Source organism: Lacerta agilis, chromosome 13, assembly GCF_009819535.1.
Source record: "Lacerta agilis isolate rLacAgi1 chromosome 13, rLacAgi1.pri, whole genome shotgun sequence".
NCBI lineage: Eukaryota > Metazoa > Chordata > Lepidosauria > Squamata > Lacertidae > Lacerta > Lacerta agilis.
In genome coordinates, this window is record NC_046324.1 from 52,420,862 (window position 1) to 52,441,547 (window position 20,686).

The window sequence follows — 20,686 nt, forward strand, 5'->3', positions numbered from 1 at the left end:
CACTTCTACACCAAACGAGAGCCAGTTGGTGTAGTGGTTAGGAGCGGCAGACTCGTAATCTGGGGAACCGGGTTCGTGTCTGCACTCCTCCACATGCAGCTGCTGGGTGACCTTGGCTAGTCACACTTCTCTGAAGTCTCTCAGCCCCACTCACCTCACAGAGTGTTTGTTGTGGGGGGAGGAAGGGAAGGAGATTGTTAGCCGCTTTGAGACTCCTTCGGGTAGTGAAAAGCGGGATATCAAATCCAAACTCTTCTTCTTCTTCTTCTTCTGTAGTGTCTTGTTTATATAACTCAGCACTTTCTCCCAAACCTAGTAAGTGTGGACACAGTAAAAGCATATGTTTCAAGCAGCATGGTCCATATTACATCTCCCACAAGGAGCTACATTAGCTAGTCCTTTCTTATACAATGTAAGTCCTTCTTATAAGAAGTCCAATAAATGCTAAATAATGGTTTCTGTTGTTTTAGTTTAAGATCCATCAATGCATCTGATATCAAAGCCAATACATTTTCCCCACTGTCTAGTTAATAGTGAACATTCCAATTCTTTATTCCAATCATTCTTAAACTTTTCATATCAAACTTATTTGTTGATGATAAATATTTATAAAATGCTTTCATTCAAATGCAAATTTGGACTTTGTACAGTCAGCTCGCTTCTGCACATGCATGATCACACCCATGCAAGAGGCATTGCAGATCTGGTGGTGCACTCCCTCGGAATTCTCTGATTGGCTACCAAGACAGCCAACCAGAGGGGGGGGGGCGGAGCCAGCACTTTGGGAGGGAAAATAAAGGAACCATTTCTGAGGAAGTTTGTAGAGAGGGATGGAGATCCAGCTTGATTTGAGATGGGAGATAAGGATAAGGAGAGGCTTGTCTTAGGGAGAACTGGCTCTAATTTGAGCTGAATGACCACACGGAGGAGACTCTCTGTAGCCAGAGGGAAGAGCCTCGCTGCTTAGATAGGAAGAGTGGGTTGATGGTCTGGGGAAGGTATCTAGGCAGGAGGGACGGGACCTGGGGGCTGAGTCTGAGCCAGGAGAGGGAGAAGATGGGGGAAGACAGACGCCCTGGGTCTCCTTCCAGTCAGGAGGGGAGATTTCTTCTAGGTAAAGAAGACGCCCAAAACAATAACCAGGGGGAGGAGATCCCCTGCATCTGCTATACTAATCAGAATAACCTCTGGTGGGGATTGTTTAAAAAAAGAGTGAAGAAAAGTGTTCCTTTGCTTGTCAACCAAATTAATAAACTGTGTTAAAAGTGTTGACCTGAAGCATCTGCCCGAACTAAGCATAAGGACCTAGAAAGGAATAACAGAAACTGCAGTGTAACAACTGATTTTAAGTAAAGAGAGTTTGAGAGAAGCTGTGACTGTCATACTGTGTTTAAGCTTGTGACTTCCCTATATTTTGTTTAAATAATAAGTTCTACCTGAAGAACGCGTCTCCTGACCCAAAGTTGTTTCACCAACTTCGGGGTTGGTTGGTGGTGGTTTTTTTTTGGGGGGGGGGGGAATCAAACTTTCCTTGTTTGATTAACTCCTGCTTGAGACTCCCTGAATGTTAGTTTCCCTCACACAAGACCTGTCAGGAAACATCCTACTCACAAGTAGAACCCTGGCAGAGACACATGCCCAACTGGCATGTTCCCTCCTTCCTGGACGATCATTCGGGAGCTTCTCAAGCATTCTTCAGCCCGAACATCACAGCACTGATGCCAGAAGACACCAGCACACTCCTAGGGATTCACAGAGGTTTGCACAGTTGCGTAACAGAACTCAGCAACTTAGCATGTTGGCTAATCTACTTTATTTACACATAAATACACACGGAGCACTTCAACATGGCTCCCTCTCTCTCTAGCATCAGACAGCAAAGAGAGAGAACAAAGGACAATAGTCCCACTTCAGGAAACACATGAATACAAACATCCTGTCTTCGTCACATCCCATTCCTGTGGAATCAAAACACATACCCAGTCATGTGATAGACAACAAACCCATGACTGCACATGGGGAATGTGGTAATTTGCAGTCATTAATTTAATTGGCGTACTGTGAGGCGGGTCCACTTTAGTGAATTGGGGACAGTTAGCAGGGTCAGTCTGCTACAAAGGGTGCATTCAACTCTGGCAGAAACACTTAATGAGGGTGTGAAGTCAGATCAGCTCGGAGTGCGATGGTGGTGGGGGGTCTCAGGGGCCATATAGAGATGCCTGGGGTTCCTTCCCCTGGCCATTCCCTGACTATTGATTAGCTGGGATTCTTGCATTTCAGGGGGTTGGACTAGGAGGTGACGTATGAGGTCTCTACAATTCTATGATTCTACAGTCCTAGGCTGAGAGGCGGTGGCTGGCCCTCAAGATCACACCCTTTGAGCTTCATTGCCCAGGAGGGATTTGAAACCTGCTCTCTCCAAGGTCCCGGTCTGACAAACTAACCACTAAACCGCGCTGTGACTTCTCCCAAAGCAAGGGTGGTTGCTCTGTGCTGGACACGTGCCTGCCATCACTGGATATTGCACCATGTTCAGAAGCCCAGGGCTGTAGGTTGTTTAAGAGCACAATAAGAGACTGGCAGCTGGACTGGGCCAGCTCTGGTCAAGAAAATGTTTGAGGAAATGCAAACTGGTCCTGAACCTCAGAAAGTGCTTTGGAAACTGAAGAGGGTGTTTTCATGCTTTTCTGTCCAATTTGCTCTGTGTTCAAAATCACTCTTTTAAACTGCCTTCAAGAGGGTTCCAAGTAGCACAGACTGAAAACCCTCAGTGCCAAGCCCTGAACAGCATCACTTTTTCACTGAAAGGTCAATCTGAAGCAACCAACTTTTGAAGAACAAATTGCTGTTTAATCACCACAGCATTTTTGGGTCTCTGTCTCTTGCACTTGCTAGCACCATTTTCAAATCTTTTACTCATGCTCAGTTTAGAATCTAAAAGCACAATTTTCAAAGATCAGCATAAGCCTAGACAGGAGAGTGCAAATCATAGAATCATAGAATGTAGAGTTGGAAGGGACACAAAGGACCATTAATGTTGGAGAGGTTGTTAACAGTTATTCATGCAGACATTTGTTTGTTTGCTTATTTCATAAAATTTATACACCGCTTCATTGCACAAAATCTCAAATCAGTTTATGAAAAGCTGAAACAATAAAATCGAGAAAAATTCATAACCATATTGTTAAACTCACAAAAGTTAAAATAATAAAACAGATTAAGATTACCTCAACTTTCTAAGCATCTGGGTAGGCTTGTCTAAACAAGCAATATATATGAGGTTACTTCCACTGTGCAGCTGAACCTTCCAAATAAATATTTTTCCTAAGAACACATAATGTTATATATTAATGGGCTCACACTCTAGGATCTTCTGGAAAGCCACTTGCAGAAGCAGGAAACTGAGATGCATGTCCATTGAGATCTGACATTTTAATGTGCCTGAGCAAATCTGCATTTCTCATTTCCCAAGATTTCCAGGTCCAAGCAAAGCCAGATTTGTTACTGCGTTTGTCACAGCAGGCATGTTGAACATCTGGACAGGTGTGGCCCGTTCCAGCAGAAAGTACATTTAACAACCTGCCTTTAAGCTACATAGGAAAAGGACCTTAACATTAGTATTGAAGACTCCTTGTTGGGTCACATAAACCACTCAGGTCTGTCTCCACTTACATGCATGAAAGGTCTTTGAAAGTTAAACACAGATGGCATTGTACAACAGTTCAGATTTCAAACATAGATTCTCAATCTTTCCAACTTTGTTGAAGGGGTTGCTCCCATAATGGCACTCCCCCCCCCCATTTACTGTATGGTGGGATTTACATGGAGTTCAGTACCAGTGGAATTTGTTTTAAGATATTTCTCTTTGTAAACATTTCTGGAATATTCTTTATTATCAAGCAGTTTTTTATGCTTTTGCCACATTTGCTGATGGTTTGCCCTTTTCTCCTTTTTGCTTCCAAAGGTTGGAGTCTGCAAGAGACCATGTTCTTCCCTGTGTACTGCTTCTGCTTCTGGGTGCCACTATGGAGCAATCACCTGTGGGAGCTGCAAAGTCTTTTTCAAGAGGGCAGCTGAAGGTAATTCATCTTTTGTGTGTTTGGGATGTGTGTGATTGAATGCAAACCAGAAGGTGGCTGTAGATGTAATTCCCAATGCACAAATATAGGATTCAGAGGAGCCTTGCCAAATAAAACAGCAAATGCAAAATATATCAAGAGGAAGTAATGGAGGCTCACCTCCCCCAACATACCGATAGTTTCAACAAAAGTCCTTCTCCAGGTCAAATCCTTGGCACCCAGTGGCTGAATCAGTTAGCAGAGTACTTTATCTCTCCTAGTTCAGAGCATGCCTGTTGTTATTATTGTTCAGTCGTTCAGTCGTGTCCGACTCTTCGTGACCCCATGGACCAGAGCACGCCAGGCACGCCTATCCTTCACTGCCTCCCGCAGTTTGGCCAAACTCATGTTAGTAGCTTCGAGAACACTGTCCAACCATCTCATCCTCTGTCGTCCCCTTCTCCTTGTGCCCTCCATCTTTCCCAACATCAGGGTCTTTTCCAGGGAGTCTTCAATTCTCATGAGGTGGCCAAAGTACTGGAGCCTCAACTTCAGGATCTGTCCTTCTAGTGAGCACTCAGGGCTGATTTCTTTGAGATGGATAGGTTTGATCTTCTTGCAGTCCCGGGACTCTCAAGAGTCTCCTCCAGCACCATAATTCAAAAGCATCAATTCTTCGGCGATCACCTTCTTGATGGTCCAGCTCTCATTTCTGTACATTACTACTGGGAAAACCATAGCTTTAACTATATGGACCTTTGCCTGTTAGTTAAGTATAAATTTTATCTTAAAAAGCAGGTGTCTGCTGCTCATGGCGACAGCTTTGGAGAGTTGCCAAGACATGTGGTGCAATGCACCCAGCGCCCCTGCCCCCTGCATTCCTTCAGAACGTGCTGCAGGTATCGGACAATCTGTGGGTGAAGAGGCCCCCCACAGATACTCCCATATTATCCTCGATTAGCTGCACAAAAAGGCTCCACTGGAATGGGTACAGCTTTTTGCCGTGGCAGACAAACAGGAGGTCACCCGTTTTTCTCCCTCTCTCACAACACTTGAATGTGTAGGCATCCAGTGAAACTGAATGGCTGGTGATTCAGGAAAAGAAATACTTCTTCACACAACACTATAGAACTTGCTCCCACACGAGGCAATGATGGCCAAAAACCTGGATGGCTTTTAAAGATGATTGTACAAATTAATGAAGAAGGAGAAGCTTATTGATGGCTACTTAATTCATTTTTAATTCTTTTGAGTCTTGAAAAACTCCTCTCTCCTGAGCAGTTAGTGACCATAAGGCTAAGAAATAGCTGCAAATTAAGGATAATCTGAGAGTAATTATCCTTGCAAGCCCTCCCCAGGGTTGGGGGGGGGGTGAGCTTTCACTTGTGGATCATCCGATACCTGCCTCTCGCTCTGACGGAATGTGGGAGGCAGGGGACGTTGAGTGCACAGCACTGCACCTATCGGTAACTCTCCCCCACAATCTCCATGAGCGGAGGTTTTCCTGTTTCTTAAAATGGATTTGGATTTGGGCTTAAGTAACAAGTGTGCTCTGGGCTAAGGAGATAAGTTAACCTGCCAAGGTTTCAATCTGGAGAAGATTTTAAAATGTATTTCCTTTAGTCACCAGCTGGAAATGTGTAGAGTGAACGTTGGTTTGTGTTGTTATTTTATTACACAGTATTTTTAGTTTTGCTTCAGCATCCTAAGCTTCGGAGCATGCTTTGCCCTGACAAAAGAACATTTTGCCCGAGTTTGGGCGGCCATCAGTCAAGGATTCTTTAGCTTTAATGCAGGGCATTGGACTCAATGACCCTTGGCAACCTTTAAAACCCTACAATTGTATGATTCCAGCTTGTCGCTCTGAGCACTTGATGCTCTGTTTCTAGTAAGGGGAGCATTGCCACTTTGCATTCATGATATGCCCTCTTGATGCTTTTAGGCAAACAGAAGTACCTCTGTGCCAGCCGAAATGACTGCAACATTGACAAGTTCCGAAGGAAAAACTGCCCCTCCTGCCGCCTTCGGAGATGCCATGAGGCCGGGATGACTCTCAGAGGTAATCCAGCTTCTGTTTACGATCCTTTGATTTTTGCAGGGCCAGATTTAGATGAAAAGTGGCCCTCGGCTACTCCACTTGTGAGGCCCCTCCCAATCCCCCACCCTCATGATTAGAAGAAAAAGGAAGAGTGTTATAAACAAAATTGAGCGAAGCCAAGGATGATGACCGGTATTTAAAATTCTGCAATTCACAATTTGTCCTCTAAAGGACATAAGACGTTATTGTAAAATACCAAGGTGATTTTTAAAAAGGTATAAGTATTAAAATTAACACTGAAAATCTTTTGCGATAACTGAACTTTGTAAACCTTTTGTGGAATAAGCAGTAATTTTTAGGAAAATGAAGTTGTAATGTTATTCTTTAAAAAAACACCTTGCGTTTACAAATTATATTGCCTGGGAGGTGTGACACTTTTAGAATCTACTTTATGTTGTCATTAAACAGACAGTTTTAAAATACATATTAAGAAGTAAACTACAACCATCAAATACAGTAAGGCTAAAATCCCCCCCCCGCCTTCCTCATAACAAAATCACCCAAAACTTCATCAAAATTTGTTCATCTACGTTTGTCACTTTCAATGCGGACAACCTCTCTTGAGACACTGTAGCCCTTAATTCATTTTTAATTCTTTTGAGTCTTGAAAAACTCCTCTCTCCCGAGCAGTTAGTGGTCATAAAGCTAAGAAATAGCCGCAATATTGCTTCCACATTAGGAAAGGCCGTCTGAACTTTTTCCTTGTATATATTTTGATAATGAGCACTCACACCTCCCTTTGTGGGCGCCCTTTGTGGGACTGCGCGCAGCACCCCTGGGCCACATGAGACTCACCAGTTGGTTGGCCTGGCCCACCTCCCTGTCGCCAGCCATTGGGGGTTCCCGCCAAGCCCCTCAGCCTATCAGCGTCATGTGGAGCCAGGGCCAGATCCATAAATGGGAGGCGGAGCCAGCAGCAAGCATGCAGTCGGCTCCGGAGCTTCAGGGAGAAGGGAAGATCTGTGGGCGCGTGCTTCGTGGGACAGAGCGGTGAGTAGGTTGGGGCCCCATCCTCTTCTTTCCCCACATCTCCTTCTCCCCATGGCCCTCCTGGCAAGGAGCTGTGCCACCTTGCGCCGCCTCCCCCCCCCCCGTCCCTCACTGCTCCATCCCTGTAAGAGATTCAGCAGTATAACCCAGCCCCTTACTCTGCCGGGGGGGGGGGTGTGTCAGCCGGTCACCATGAACCTGTGATCCCGCGGGTGGTTGGGCCACCGGGGGGGGGGGGGCTGCACTGCCTCGCATGGCCTCCCTTTTCCCTTGCCTTCTTACCCAGCTGGGGGGGGGGGAGTTCTCAGTGGGTGGGCCAGCCACCATTTTTCTACACCCCCGGTGGCAGTTGTATATAATTTGATAAAGGTCTGTATGAGACAGAGAGGGCTCTGCTGTAAGCCTATGGCTTTGTCTCACGTACAGGTGAAAGTGCAAAAGGACATCAATAAGTTTCAGATCAATATCTTCTGGGTATGCTTCCATCAACAGCTCAACACCTTGCTGAATTTCTTGCTTACATGCTGTCAAATTAGCAAGAATGGCAAAGAATTGTGCAACATCACTGTACACAGTACTTCTTTTTAAATTGGCTTCAAGTGCATCTAGTATAAGAATAAAGGATTTGATCCTAAACTTATCTCTTAAAGAAAGTGATTTTTAGGCATCAGGTGCACTTTGGTCATTTCTTTGCTGTTCCCTCATTCTTTGTCTCCTTGTTTTGTAGTTAATATTTGGCAATGTGGCTTTTGCTTATTTCTCAAGCTCATCAAAATCTTCTCTAATTTTCCTTAAAAAATCCAGAAGTGAACAAGCTTGCACAAGAACTCAATAACAGGTCTGATTTCTGAAGGGTTTTGCTGACCTTGTGAAAATGACCTAGCACATGGGTCAAAAAATGCAGCATAAAGACAAATTCCAGTTCTTCCATTTTCTGCAAAAGATAGTTAGCTTGAAGCCTGGTCTCCCCTTCCCATTAACGTCAGAATACAAACAACTGAGGGCATCAGTGATAGCACTGTAACTTTCCAAAACAGCTTCTGTGGCTTTTTCGTATGCGTCTCACATAGTGTCTGACAAATATTAAGGCACTTTAGTCTGAGGTGGCAAAAATGATCTTAGAACTGCCCATCTCTTTGTGGAGGATGAAAAGAAAGTATAAATTTCATTGATAATGCCAAAACAGTTCACTGCATCAAGGCAGCAATCCACAGCTGAATGGACCACTAGATTCAAAGAGTGACCTGCACATGGAATAAATCTTGCAAATTGGCTTTTTTCTATGATTTTTTTGCTGCATACCATTGTACTTACCAGCCATATTGGCAGCATTGTCATAAGACTGCCCATGACATTTTCAAGCTCAGTGGTGAAATAGTTGAACATTAAAATCGGCCATGCTTTCTCCTGAGTGGTCTTTTAGCTTAAGGAAAGTTAAAAATCTCTCAGCTGGCAAACAACCTTCAGGTGATACATATCTGGTAATTAAAGTCAACTGATCCGTTTGTGAACTGTCAGGAATGGAATCGGCTGAAAAGCTGAAATATCCAGCCTTTCGCACATCAGCCAGAATTGCATCCTTAACTTTTTTTTTTGCCATGAGTTGAATAATATCCTCACATATACCAGTAGTTTTTGACAAATAAGAGGGATTGCCTGATCTAGAATGTCCATACCAACTGATAGAAAGGTAAGGGACCCCTGACCACTAGGTCCAGTCATGTCCGACTCTGGGGTTGCGGCGCTCATCTCTCATTACTGGCCGAGGGAGCCGGATTACAGCTTCCAGGTCATGTGGCCAGCATGACAATTCTCTCTATGACATGCCACCAGTACTGCTGTTCTGCTTTTATTTGTTCCTCTAGCTTGGAACTTTACTCTCTTCCTTGTTAGGTAGGCCAACATGGCATTCCTATGCTTCTCTGAGTTTTCATGACTTTGGATAAGATGGGGGTTGTGCCAGCTAAAGCTGTGGAAGAAGATGCAAGGTCTGGAAAGAGTTTACAAACAAAGCAATGAATCCAGCCTTTTGAGGGAGAATATGCAAGCCACTCTTGGCTATGTTTCCCCATTTGCTTTTGTTGAATTAAAAAGAGCTTTTGTGCAAAACCTGGACTGCTTTTTGTACACTTGCTTGGAATTTGAACAATGATGCAAAACTTGAGAGGGACCCCTCTCTACTCAATAGGATACTTCCTCATGTGATAATTCTGACCACAAACCAACATCTGTTACAGTAGATCTACATTTTCAGTTTGGGGAAGCATAATGGCTGTTCCACATCCTGCTTCGCTGTTTCTCTTTCCATGAGGTTTTTGTCTGGTTGTATGCTAGCAGTTCAGAGGGCATGGGTAGCGCTGTGGGTTAACCCACAGAGCCTAGGACTTGCTGATCAGAAGGTCGGCACTTTGACTCCCTGTGACGGGGTGAGCTCCTGTTGCTCGGTCCCAGCTCCTGCCCACCTAGCAGTTCAAAAGCACATCAAAGTGCAAGTAGATAAATAGATGCTCTGGTTCACCAGAAGCGGCTTTCTCATGCTGGCCACATGACCCGGAAGCTGTACATCGGCTCCCTCAGCCAGTAACGCGAGATGAGTGCCACAACCCCAGAGTCAGACACAACTGGTCAGGGGTCCCTTATGCTAGCTTCACTGCTGGCTTTTGTTGCTTTAATGAGTGGTTGATGCACGAAAGCAGTGATTGGTCTTAACTTCATCACCACAACATTTTTGGGTCTCTGTCTCTTGCACTTGCTAGCACCATTTTCAAATCTTTTACTCATGCTCAGTTTAGAATCTAAAAATTAAAATTAATCTTCAACTGGGCTTCTGTCACTCTTCAGTAGCCATCACTCACTGACTTCCCTATTTACAGGTAGGTAGCCATGTTGGTCTGCCATAGTCGAAACAAAATTAAAAATTAAAAAAAATTCCTTCCAGTAGCACCTTAGAGACCAACTAAGTTTGTTCTTGGTATGAGCTTTCATTCAGATACCTGAAGAAGTGTGCATGCACACGAAAGCCCATACCAATAACAAACTTAGTTGGTCTCTAAGGTGCTTCCCTATGCCTTTCTTGAGGGGCAGTGAGACCCCTCTGGCTAATTCCTGGGGTTGATGAAGAAGGATAAAATGCTTCCTGTCTAGAACAACAAAATCTGGCTCCACAGACGTTTTCTTTTACAGCCACTAGCATTGCCAAATATTAATGCAGACACAGAGGAGTGAATATAAATAAATAAATGCAACAAGCAGCCTATTTCAGAGAATTAGAGAGTTGTAATCACAGGCTTCCTTGTGTTTTGTTCCTGTTCCTGTGTAATATGATGCAAGGTCCGTGTGTGAAGGTTGCTGTCTGCTGGGAACAGAGTCTGCTGAAATGCCCCCTTGAAGCAACTGGGCATCTCTCTAGGGCTTCTTTTGTCTGGTTCCTGTTAACTCTCTCTTTACCATAGCTTTGGCAGCAGAGATTCTGAAAATGTTCTGTTCGGTTTTGCAGGTTTCCAATAGAGAGACGTCCAGCCCACACATACCTGGTGGAAAGCCAGTGTGGTGCAGTTTCAGATTAGGACCTGGGGGAGACCAAGGTTCAAGTTGTGGGAATGTTCAGGGAGGCAGGAGAGGATACATTGTTCAATTATTTCCTTCCCAATTGTGTTAACAAGTTCTACAATTTAGCAGAGTAAATTCCCCTTTTTAAACATATACAGAGCGGATAACGTCTTTGCCAGCTTGTATAAGCCTCTAAATAAGTTCCTTGGTAATTCCCCTTTATTCCCTCATAAAAAAATAGACACGACACAGTCTTGTATAAAAAAGTATATAAAATAGTTTACTCACATTCTGTTCACAAATGGATCCCCGAAGGCAGACATAAGTTACAAAATATATACACCTGGAATCTATCCCATGAATAGTTCCTTTGTCCTCTCAGACTAAGCAGATGTTGCTTCTTTGAGGAATGAGAGTCAGAGATAGATATGGCTGCCTCCTCTGTGCTATTTTGTTATCTGCACCGGTGAGGTCATGCCCACCTCTGGTCCACATGTAAGGAAGTCTGTCCCAGCCCAGGAGGAAACAGAAAGTTCCAACTGCTGGTCCAGACATATTATGTCCACTCTAGGAATGTTGTACTCATCTGCTCTGTATTTCACATCCCACACAAATCCCCCCACTTTGTCATCATGAAGCTCACTGGGTGTGGCCTTGGGCCAGTCACAGGCTCTCAGCCTAACCTGCTTCGCAGGGCTCAAATAAGCAGGGGGAGAACGGTGTTTGCCACCCTGAGCTCCCTGGAAGAAAAAGTGGCAGTGCTTTCTCTCTAGGGTACACAGTGCCAACACCTCCCCCCAAATATTAAAAGTGTGGCACTTACTATAACAACTTCATAGTGAGTTCCAGCACCTGCAACTTTTTTCTATCACAAAAACAATAGAACACTGAAAGGTGGGAATGAAAAGCAATAGATTAATCAATTCTTTTTTAAAAAAATGATTTTTTAAATTAAAGATTGGGGGGGGAACAAAGAAGAAGCATTGTACAACAGTTAACATCAAATATGAAGTGTTTTTTAACATAAAAACTAAAAAAGAAAATAAAGAGTTGTCATTCTCCTCCTATCAGCTTTGTGAATGAATGCAAAACCGTTGCTCCGTAGTAACTTCTCTTAACATAGAATTGTAGAGTTGGAAGGGACCACCACACGGCTTGAACCCAACATGTGGCTGAACCCATGACCCTGAGATTAAGAGTCTTATGCCTCTACCATTGGAGGATGGATGGTGGCTAATGGATTGAGGTTGAATCCTGACAAGACAGAAGAACTGTTTTTGGAGGACAGGGGCAGGTGGGTGTGGGGGACTCCCTGGTCCTGAATGGGGTAACCGTGCCCCTGAAGGACCAAGTGTGCAGCCTGGGAGTCATTTTGAACTCACAGCTGTCCATGGAGGTGCAGGTCAATTCTGTGATTTATCCCCCAAATCCTGATTCCCATTTAAACACGGAATCAGGAACTTAAGCTCTGGAGGCTTGGTGATATACTGATTTGCAATGTTACTTATCTCATTAAACATTTCTTACCCAAAATTTTCCACAATTGGGCATGTCCACTACAAGTGCCTATAGTTCAGCCTGTCCCCACACCTTCACCAGGACATAGGTGAAGTATGTTTATGCATATAGGAAAGTTTAACTGGGGTTATGCACCATTTCTGCATTATCTTTGGTATTGTTTCCTTGATGCTGACTGAGATGGTTTTATATGGATCCTTGTTGTTTAAATTATTTTTAATACTGTTTTTAATGCTGTTACCCACACTGGGACCTTAGGGTGAAGGGTGAGTAATAAATAAATTGATGATGATGATGATGACGATGAAAATAATAGTAATAATAATAATAATTTATTCTGTGTTCCCAGCAGGGTATTCCAGTGGCGTAGTATGAGGGGGCACAAGGGTGGTTGCCCCAGGCCCAAAATTGTTAGGTGTGCAATGTTGAAAACCTGGTGCTGCCTCAATACAGCTTCACACTTCCACTGCTGGACTCCATTGAAAATGGCTTCTCCATGCGAACCAGGAAGTGACCTCTCCAGACAATGGAACTACTCCTATTTTCTTATCTCTGCAGCTGTGAACTCCAGGGTGACGCGGATGCCATTAGGCAGTTGAATGCACATGCGTACTCCATCCGTTTCCCTCCCTTCTCCCCTTCCATGCAGCCCCAGGCACTGATAACCCTTGCTACACCACTGGGGTATTGTAGGAATACTGCCTCTAATCTGAGATGTTCCAATTGGCTAAAGTCAGTAGGTAATACCAGTAGCTGTTGTGGCTGAAAGAAATTCAGCCATATGGTGGCTGAGAAGCCCAAAGTCCAGCAGAAGCTGGGAAGTTGGCTTATCTCATGGTGTATCCACACAACAATTTCAGTGATGGCAAGAAAATCTTGCCCATGCCAGTGTGGTGTAGTAGTTAAGAGCGGTAGACTCATAATCTGGTGAACCGGGTTTGCGTCCCCGCTCCTCCACATGCAGCTGCTGGGTGACCTTGGGCTAGTCACACTTCTTTGAAGTCTCTCAGCCCCACTCACCTCACAGAGTGTTTGTTGTGGGGGAGGAAGGGAAAGGAGCATGTTAGCCGCTTTGAGACTCCTTCGGGTAGTGAGAAAGCGGGATATCAAATCCAAACTCCTTCTTCTTCTTCTTCTTCTTCTTCTTGGCCTGTTGGCTGTGCATTCAGTGAATCCTTAGAAGCTCCCAGAATTCAACCATCACACCACTGCCCCTGATGCTGCTTGAGTAGGTGTTGTGGCTTGCCAACACCCACATTCATAGAATTATAGAGTTGTAAGGCACCTCCAAGGGCCACCTAGTCTGCCCCCTGCAATGCAGGAATCACAGCTAGGTGGCCATTCAGCACACTGCAGCAGGGTCTCACCAGCTGCCTGCTGTTAAGTGGGAGCCATCATCAATGACTTCTTATTTCTACACCAATTGCTCTGTGCTGGTTGCTGACCTGAATGGGGGTCTCAGTTGACCCACAGAGTGAAGTTTTCTGACTAAACTTATTTACACAGCACATAGTTGAACTATGGAACTTGCTTCCACTGGAGGCTGTGATAACCAACTAAGGTGGTTTTAATGGAGGAGGAGAGGGCTATTAATGGCTACTAGCCAAGGTGGCTGTGCTCTGCCTTCATGGTCAGAGACAGCAATGCTTCTGAACACCATTTGCTGGAAGCTGCAGGGAGGGAAAGTGCTCTTGTGCTCAGAACCTGCTTATGGGTTTCTGACTGCGGCCTCTGATTGGCCACTGAAGAGTGGATGCTGGATTAGATGGGCCCCTTTTGGCCTGATCCAGCAGCAAGACCCTTCTGACATTCTTATGCAACCTCCAGGTCCAGAAGCGGTATATCTGGATTCCTGGGTTCTTTGGGGTATTTGGCCATTGTGACAACAGGATTCTGGACTAGATTGGTCTCTGGCCTGATCCAACCAGGCTCTTCTTCTGTTCTCAGTTCTTCTGTTCTTGTTACCTGCTGCAGCCCGCAAATTAAAGAAGCTGGGAAACCTGAAGATGCAAACAGAAGGGGAAGCAGCCGGCCCCTCCAGACCTAAAGAGGAGCAAGCTCCGAAGATGACCATGACACGCACTGAGAGCTTGGAGCGCCAGCCCATCTTCCTCCATGTCCTGGAGGCTATCGAGCCAGGGGTGGTGTGTGTCGGCCGTGACAACAACCAGCCTGATCCTTTTGCTGTCCTCTTGAATGAGTCGGGCGAGAGGCAGCTGGTGCATGTCTTGAAGTGGTCCAAGGCCTTGCCAGGTAAGCAGCAGCTCTTGCATTCTCCCTCTCTCTCGCATGCATCTATGCCTTATCTGAAGATCAGACATCACAGAAAACAGTGCAAAAGCCCCATCTCCCTTCATGTTATCAGGCGACGGTCAGTGTATTGATACTGCATCAACTAGGTGCCTCGTTCTGCTGACTTGCATCACTCTCAGCCAGAGAAATTTGGGTTTGTCCGGCTTCTTCGATGCAAGGTCCTTCCTGCTGGGCTCTTATTTATGGCTTACAAATGGGACAGGTTTTGTTCTGAACAACTATGCTGACTACTGTTAATTATTCAGAATAAGTAAAAAGGTAAAGGGACCCCTGACCATTAAGTCCAGTCGTGGACAATTCTGGGGTTGCGGCGCTCATCTCGCTTTACTGGCTGAGGGAGCCGGCGTTTGTCCGCAGACAGCTTCTGGGTCATGTGGCCAGCATGACTAAGCCACTTCTGGCGAACCAAGCAGCGCACGGAAATGCCGTTTACCTTCCCGCCAGAGCGGTACCTATTGATCTACTTGTACTTTGACGTGCTTTTGAACTGCTAGGTGGGCAGGAACAGGGACTGAGCAATGGGAGCTCACTCCGTCTCAGGGATTCGAACTGCTAACCTTCTGATTGGCAAGCCCTTGGCTCTGTGGTTTAGACCAGTGTTTTTCAACCACTGTTCCGCGGCACACTAGTGTGCCGCGAGATGTTGCCTGGTGTGCCGTGGGAAAAATTGAAAAATTCAAGAGAATTACTTTATATATAGTCAATATAGGCACAGAGTTAATTTTTTTAACATTTTCTAATGGTGGTGTGCCTCGTGATTTTTTTCATGAAACAAGTGTGCCTTTGCCCAAAAAAGGTTGAAAAACACTGGTTTAGACCACAGCGCTACCCAGGTCCCTTCAGAATAAGTAGATGGCATTTTTTTTAAATTGATCTTTATTGTTATAAAATTACAAACAACACTAAAAAACATTTAACAAACACCAATCAACTGAGAACTAGACAAGACAAAACAAAACAAAACAAGTAACAAAAAGGAAGAAAAATCTACATATTGTATATATACCAGTATTCCTTCCTTTTTTCTTTTTTTCATCTTCACAAAAAATTAAAAAGACTTCCAATTAATCTCGCTGTAATTAACTCTTTTTTCCCATATTAGTGCACATTTATTCAATTTTGATTTTATTATTTTTATCTCTTAAGTTACTCTATTTTGTTTTTTCATCAGGTTCAGTCTAGTTCTGCCAAAAGGAAACTACCTGCTCCATTATTCACCAAATACTCCTTAAAGAATTTCCAATCTTTATGGACTTTTTGTCTCATTTGTCCTCTTACTCTTCCAGTGCTCTTCGCTAGTTGTAAATATTCCACCATTAGTATCTGCCAATCCAAAATTTTAGGTTGTTGTTGTTCAGGATCGTTCAGGTCGTGTCCGACTCTTCATGACCCCATGGACCAGAGCACGCCAGGCACGCCTATCCTTCACTGCCTCTCGCAGTTTGACCAAACTCATGTTAGTAGCTTCGAGAACACTGTCCAACCATCTCATCCTCTGTCGTCCCCTTCTCCTTGTGCCCTCCATCTTTCCCAACATCAGGGTCTTTTCTAGGGAGTCTTCTCTTCTCATGAGGTGGCCAAAGTACTGGAGCCTCAACTTCAGGATCTGTCCTTCTAGTGAGCACTCAGGGCTGATTTCTTTGAGAATGGATAGGTTTGATCTTCTTGCAGTCCATGGGACTCTCAAGAGTCTCCTCCAGCACCATAATTCAAAAGCATCAATTCTTCGGCGATCAGCCTTCTTGATGGTCCAGCTCTCACTTCCGTACATTACTACTGGGAAAACCATAGCTTTAACTATACGGACCTTTGTCGGCAAGGTGATGTCTTTGCTTTTTAAGATGCTGTCTAGGTTTGTCATTGCTTTTTTCCCAAGAAGCAGGCGTCTTCTAATTTCGTGACTGCTGTCACCATCTGCAGTGATCATGGAACCCAAGAAAGTGAAATCTCTCACTGCCTCCATTTCTTCCCCTTCTATTTGCCAGGAGGTGATGGGACCAGTGGCCATGATCTTAGTTTTTTTGATGTTGAGTTTCAGACCATATTTTGCGCTCTCCTCTTTCACCCTCATTAAAAGGTTCTTTAATTCCTCCTCACTTTCTGCCATCAAGGTAGAATCATCAGCATATCTGAAGTTGTTGATATTTTTTCCGGCAATCTTAATTCCGGTTTGGGATTCATCCAGTCCAGCCTTTCGCATGATGAATTCTGCATATAAGTTAAATAAGCAGGGGGACAATATACAGCCTTGTCGTACTCCTTTCCCAATTTTGAACCAATCAGTTGTTCCATATCCAGTTCTAACTGTAGCTTCTTGTCCCACATAGAGATTTCTCAGGAGACAAATGAGGTGATCCAGCACTCCCATTTCTTTGAGAACTTGCCATAGTTTGCTGTGGTCGACACAGTCAAATGCTTTTGCATAGTCAATGAAGCAGAAGTAGATGTTTTTCTGGAACTCTCCTGCTTTCTCCATAATCCAGCGCATGTTTTCAATTTGGTCTCTGGTTCCTCTGCCCCTTCGAAATCCAGCTTGCACTTCTGGGAGTTCTCGGTCCACATACTGCTTAAGCCTGCCTTGTAGAATTTTAAGCATAACCTTGCTAGTGTGTGAAAAGAGTTCAATTGTGCGGTAGTTGGAGCATTCTTTGGCACTGCCCTTCTTTGGGATTGGGATGTAGACTGATCTTCTCCAATCCTCTGGCCACTGCTGAGTTTTCCAGACTTGCTGGCATATTGAGTGTAGCACCTTAACAGCACCATCTTTTAAAATTTTAAATAGTTCAGCTGGAATATCATCACTTCCACTGGCCTTGTTGTTAGCAAGGCTTTCTAAGGCCCATTTGACTTCACTCTCCAGGATGTCTGGCTCAAGGTCAGCAACCACATTACCTGGGGTGTATGAGACCTCCATATCTTTCTGGTATAATTCCTCTGTGTATTCTTGCCACCTATTCTTCTCTCTGTGTATTCTTGCCATCTCATTCCAGAATCGTTTTATAATTTTACACCCCCACCATGTGTGGTAAAAGGTTCCCACATCCCTCTTACGCCTCCAGCATAGGTTTGATTGCTTTTTATAGATCTTAGTTAATTTTTCTGGGGTAATGTACCAGCAATATTTTCTTTTATCATGGAACAGGCTGTGAAGTTCATATCAACCTTTCACAGCCTTTCCCATCTTTCCATTTCAATTGCATGACCTAATTGCCATGACTCTGGAATACTTCCTTCTCCATTATATTATTAATAAGTGCTTTCAGAGGGGTAGCCACTACTTCCTCCATCTCTTTATAATGCAGAGCTATAAGACTTATGTATTTCTTCTGATTTATCTATTATTTTCTCACCATCTTTAATTTTGTCTATTAGTCTCTCCTTCTGTCTCCAATACAGCAGCATTTTGCTGGGCTTGTTTGCAAATTCTAAGGATCTTTGTTGTTTTGTTTCCCCCCCAAAAATATTAATTTTTAACAAAAAAACAAACTACACATACAACAAAAGAAAAACATTACAAGAAAATACAAAACAAATGAAATTAATAAAAACACTTATTTAAATCTATCTAACCCTCTTTTAGAACATTGTAAGTTGACTTCCTCATGCCCTCTCCGTCTGCATTCCTTGTAAATCATCTTTAGTAATTTCTTTACCTTTTTAAAATTCTCATATTTATTACACAGATCAATTTCTCTTCTTTAATAACCTTAATATTACTTCATCTATAACTATCACTTATCTAAATTCTATATCTGCTGCCTACCTATTTCTCCCTGCTTGTTTTAAATAGTAATTTTAGCATACTTCTTTAGATATATGTTAGGACGTTCAGTAGTTGCTCATGAGAAATCAGCCAAACGCCGAACTTCTAAAACTAAGTTCTTTATTGTGCAGATATTTACAGTGGAGCAAAAGTTCAAATGTCCATCTCATCCCTCTGCAGAGCCCAGGAATGAATCCTTCTGGTTCTTTGTCCAGCAAAAGAGGCGCGGGATTCTGAACCCCCGCCTCCCCCTTCCACGTCTTTCCTGTCTGCGAACTCGGGGTGTGGGAAACTGACCCCGTTCCCCTCTTTCCCTTTGGTGCTCAGGCTTTGCAATCTCTTCAGAGCCCCTGCACCAACTTCCTGCCTCTAACTTCCCCTCCCCACTGGAGGAATGGTCGCTTCCTGCAGAGGAGGGGGATGACGAGTTGGTAAAAACGGAGGCCGATCCCTGTACTGCAGGCTCTCCCAGGATGCTACCTGCCTTCACCTTCTCGCCGTCCATAGCCAAGCCCTTGTCTGTTAGACGGTACCCCAGGAAGTCTACTCCCTTGGCATGAAATTGACACTTCTCGAGCTTAATGTACAAGTGGTGCTCCCACTTTCTTGTAATTTCCAATCTAATTTGCGTTCAGTCTTTAAAGTCCACTTGCTATTTGCCTGTGAAAGTGGATTTTCTGGGGGAGGTTTCGCCCGTGTTAGTAGATATTGAGGCAAAACAAACGGAGATTCCAGAGCTTACCCCACTTCTTTTCCCTCCTTCACATACCAATGTAAAGTCCACGTCTTCTTCCAATCTTCATTCTTAATCACTCAGGGCTGCAGTTGGCAACATTCTTCCCACTCCTTTGTCCGAGACATGCCCAAAATCTTTAAGCAAATTTATATATCCAATTAAAGGGGACGCGCACGAACGGGGCTGGCTCCAGGAGCTCTATCTATCTCGAGCGCTATGTGCCCAGACCCACCCACTCGGTCCCGAAGGATCCAAAGTGAGTTAAAGGGTACCGCGGGCAAGGCAGCCCTCCCCCGTCGTCCCGGGGAGGTCGGGAGGCTGCTTTACTCCCATCGCAGCCGCCAAATTAACTCGTGATAGATAGCAGAGATGTTATGGTCCGTCATCCTCCCGCTGTGCACGCTGGGAACTTGATATCTTAATTCCTAAGATCCTTCCTTCCTCATCCTTAAGTATCTGCTTTGCTTGTAATTTTTCATTTACATTTATTACTACTCCCCTTTTCTTCTTTTTATCTGATGCAATAAATTCTTGTCCTAATCTTTTGTTTATCAGAATCCTTCTATGCCTTCTTGCTACATTGGTTTCTTGTAAACAAATTATATCCCATCCCCCCCCGAATATGTTCAGTCATTCCTTTTAATTTTGTCATTTAACCCATTTACATTCCAAGATATAAGTTTCAACTCCATTTTAATTTTATCTCTTTATTTAAATTTTATTTATTGTTTAATATGAGCGTAAATGTAGGGGTAGTTCGTTGAAGTTTTTCTGTTCTGTAAAGCAATTTAAAATCTTATGATGTTCTGGATTGTCTAGTATCTTCTCCTTAACTTCATTGATTATGAAGGGTCTCTTTCTTCTTCTCTTTCTCATATTCTTCCTCCTAATTCCTTCTTCTACTTTCGCCAGAATTTCCCCACTTCTTCCACTGTTCTAGTCAAATTCTTATTGTCCTTTTACGTAAAGGTAATTCCCTCAGGGAACTCCCATCTGTATCTTATTGAGTTCTTGTTTAGTGCATCAGTCAGTTCTTTGTAGTTCTGTCTCTTCAGGATCCTGTTCAGTATTTCTTTAAATATCTTCACATTCTTGTTGTCTATTATCAACTTTGTTCATCTTCTCTTTAACAAAATATTATCTTTTACGAGCCTCAAATTGAAAAATACCAAGCAGTCTCCTGGTCCTTTAAACAATTTTGCACTGTCATATCTTATTTGAAATATTTTATCTATATCCATCCACAACTCATCTTGTTGCACAGCCAACCAGGTGGCTAGTTCTTGAGTCAACTTTTTTTCTATCCTTTCATCTTGTACCTCTGGCAGACCTCTAAAGCTGATAAGGAACATTTCCGAGGTCACCTTCCCTACCGCGCGGCTTTTATGCCGGCGAGTGCGGGACCCCTGTCTCCTGACAATGAGCGGGTCCCCTTTCACCCCTTTCCCTTCCTCTCCCCACACATGTGTTGCACAAGCACCGACATAAAACCCTCGCGATAAAGGGTTCCCCAAAACCCCCACTTTGCGTCCCTTTAAACCCTGTCATCGCTCCTGTCTACCCGTTCTCTTGTACGGACCATTTTCTCAATGAAAGACTGCCCGCCAATCAGAAGCATGCATCTCAGTCTGCAAGATGGATCGTTCGCTCAGCTCCTTCAA

At 44.0% G+C, this 20,686-nt stretch overlaps 1 protein-coding gene across 1 annotated transcript in view; it reads left to right on the forward strand.

The window, feature by feature from the left end:
- Positions 1 to 20,686, forward strand: part of LOC117057044 (androgen receptor-like) — a 62,607-nt gene that overhangs the window by 30,122 nt on the left and 11,799 nt on the right. Inside the window, exons 4-6 of the mRNA XM_033167792.1 lie at positions 3,980 to 4,079; positions 6,001 to 6,117; positions 14,188 to 14,466. Of these exons, the coding sequence (XP_033023683.1) occupies positions 3,980 to 4,079; positions 6,001 to 6,117; positions 14,188 to 14,466 (496 nt within the window). The remainder of the gene's footprint in view (positions 1 to 3,979; positions 4,080 to 6,000; positions 6,118 to 14,187; positions 14,467 to 20,686) is intronic.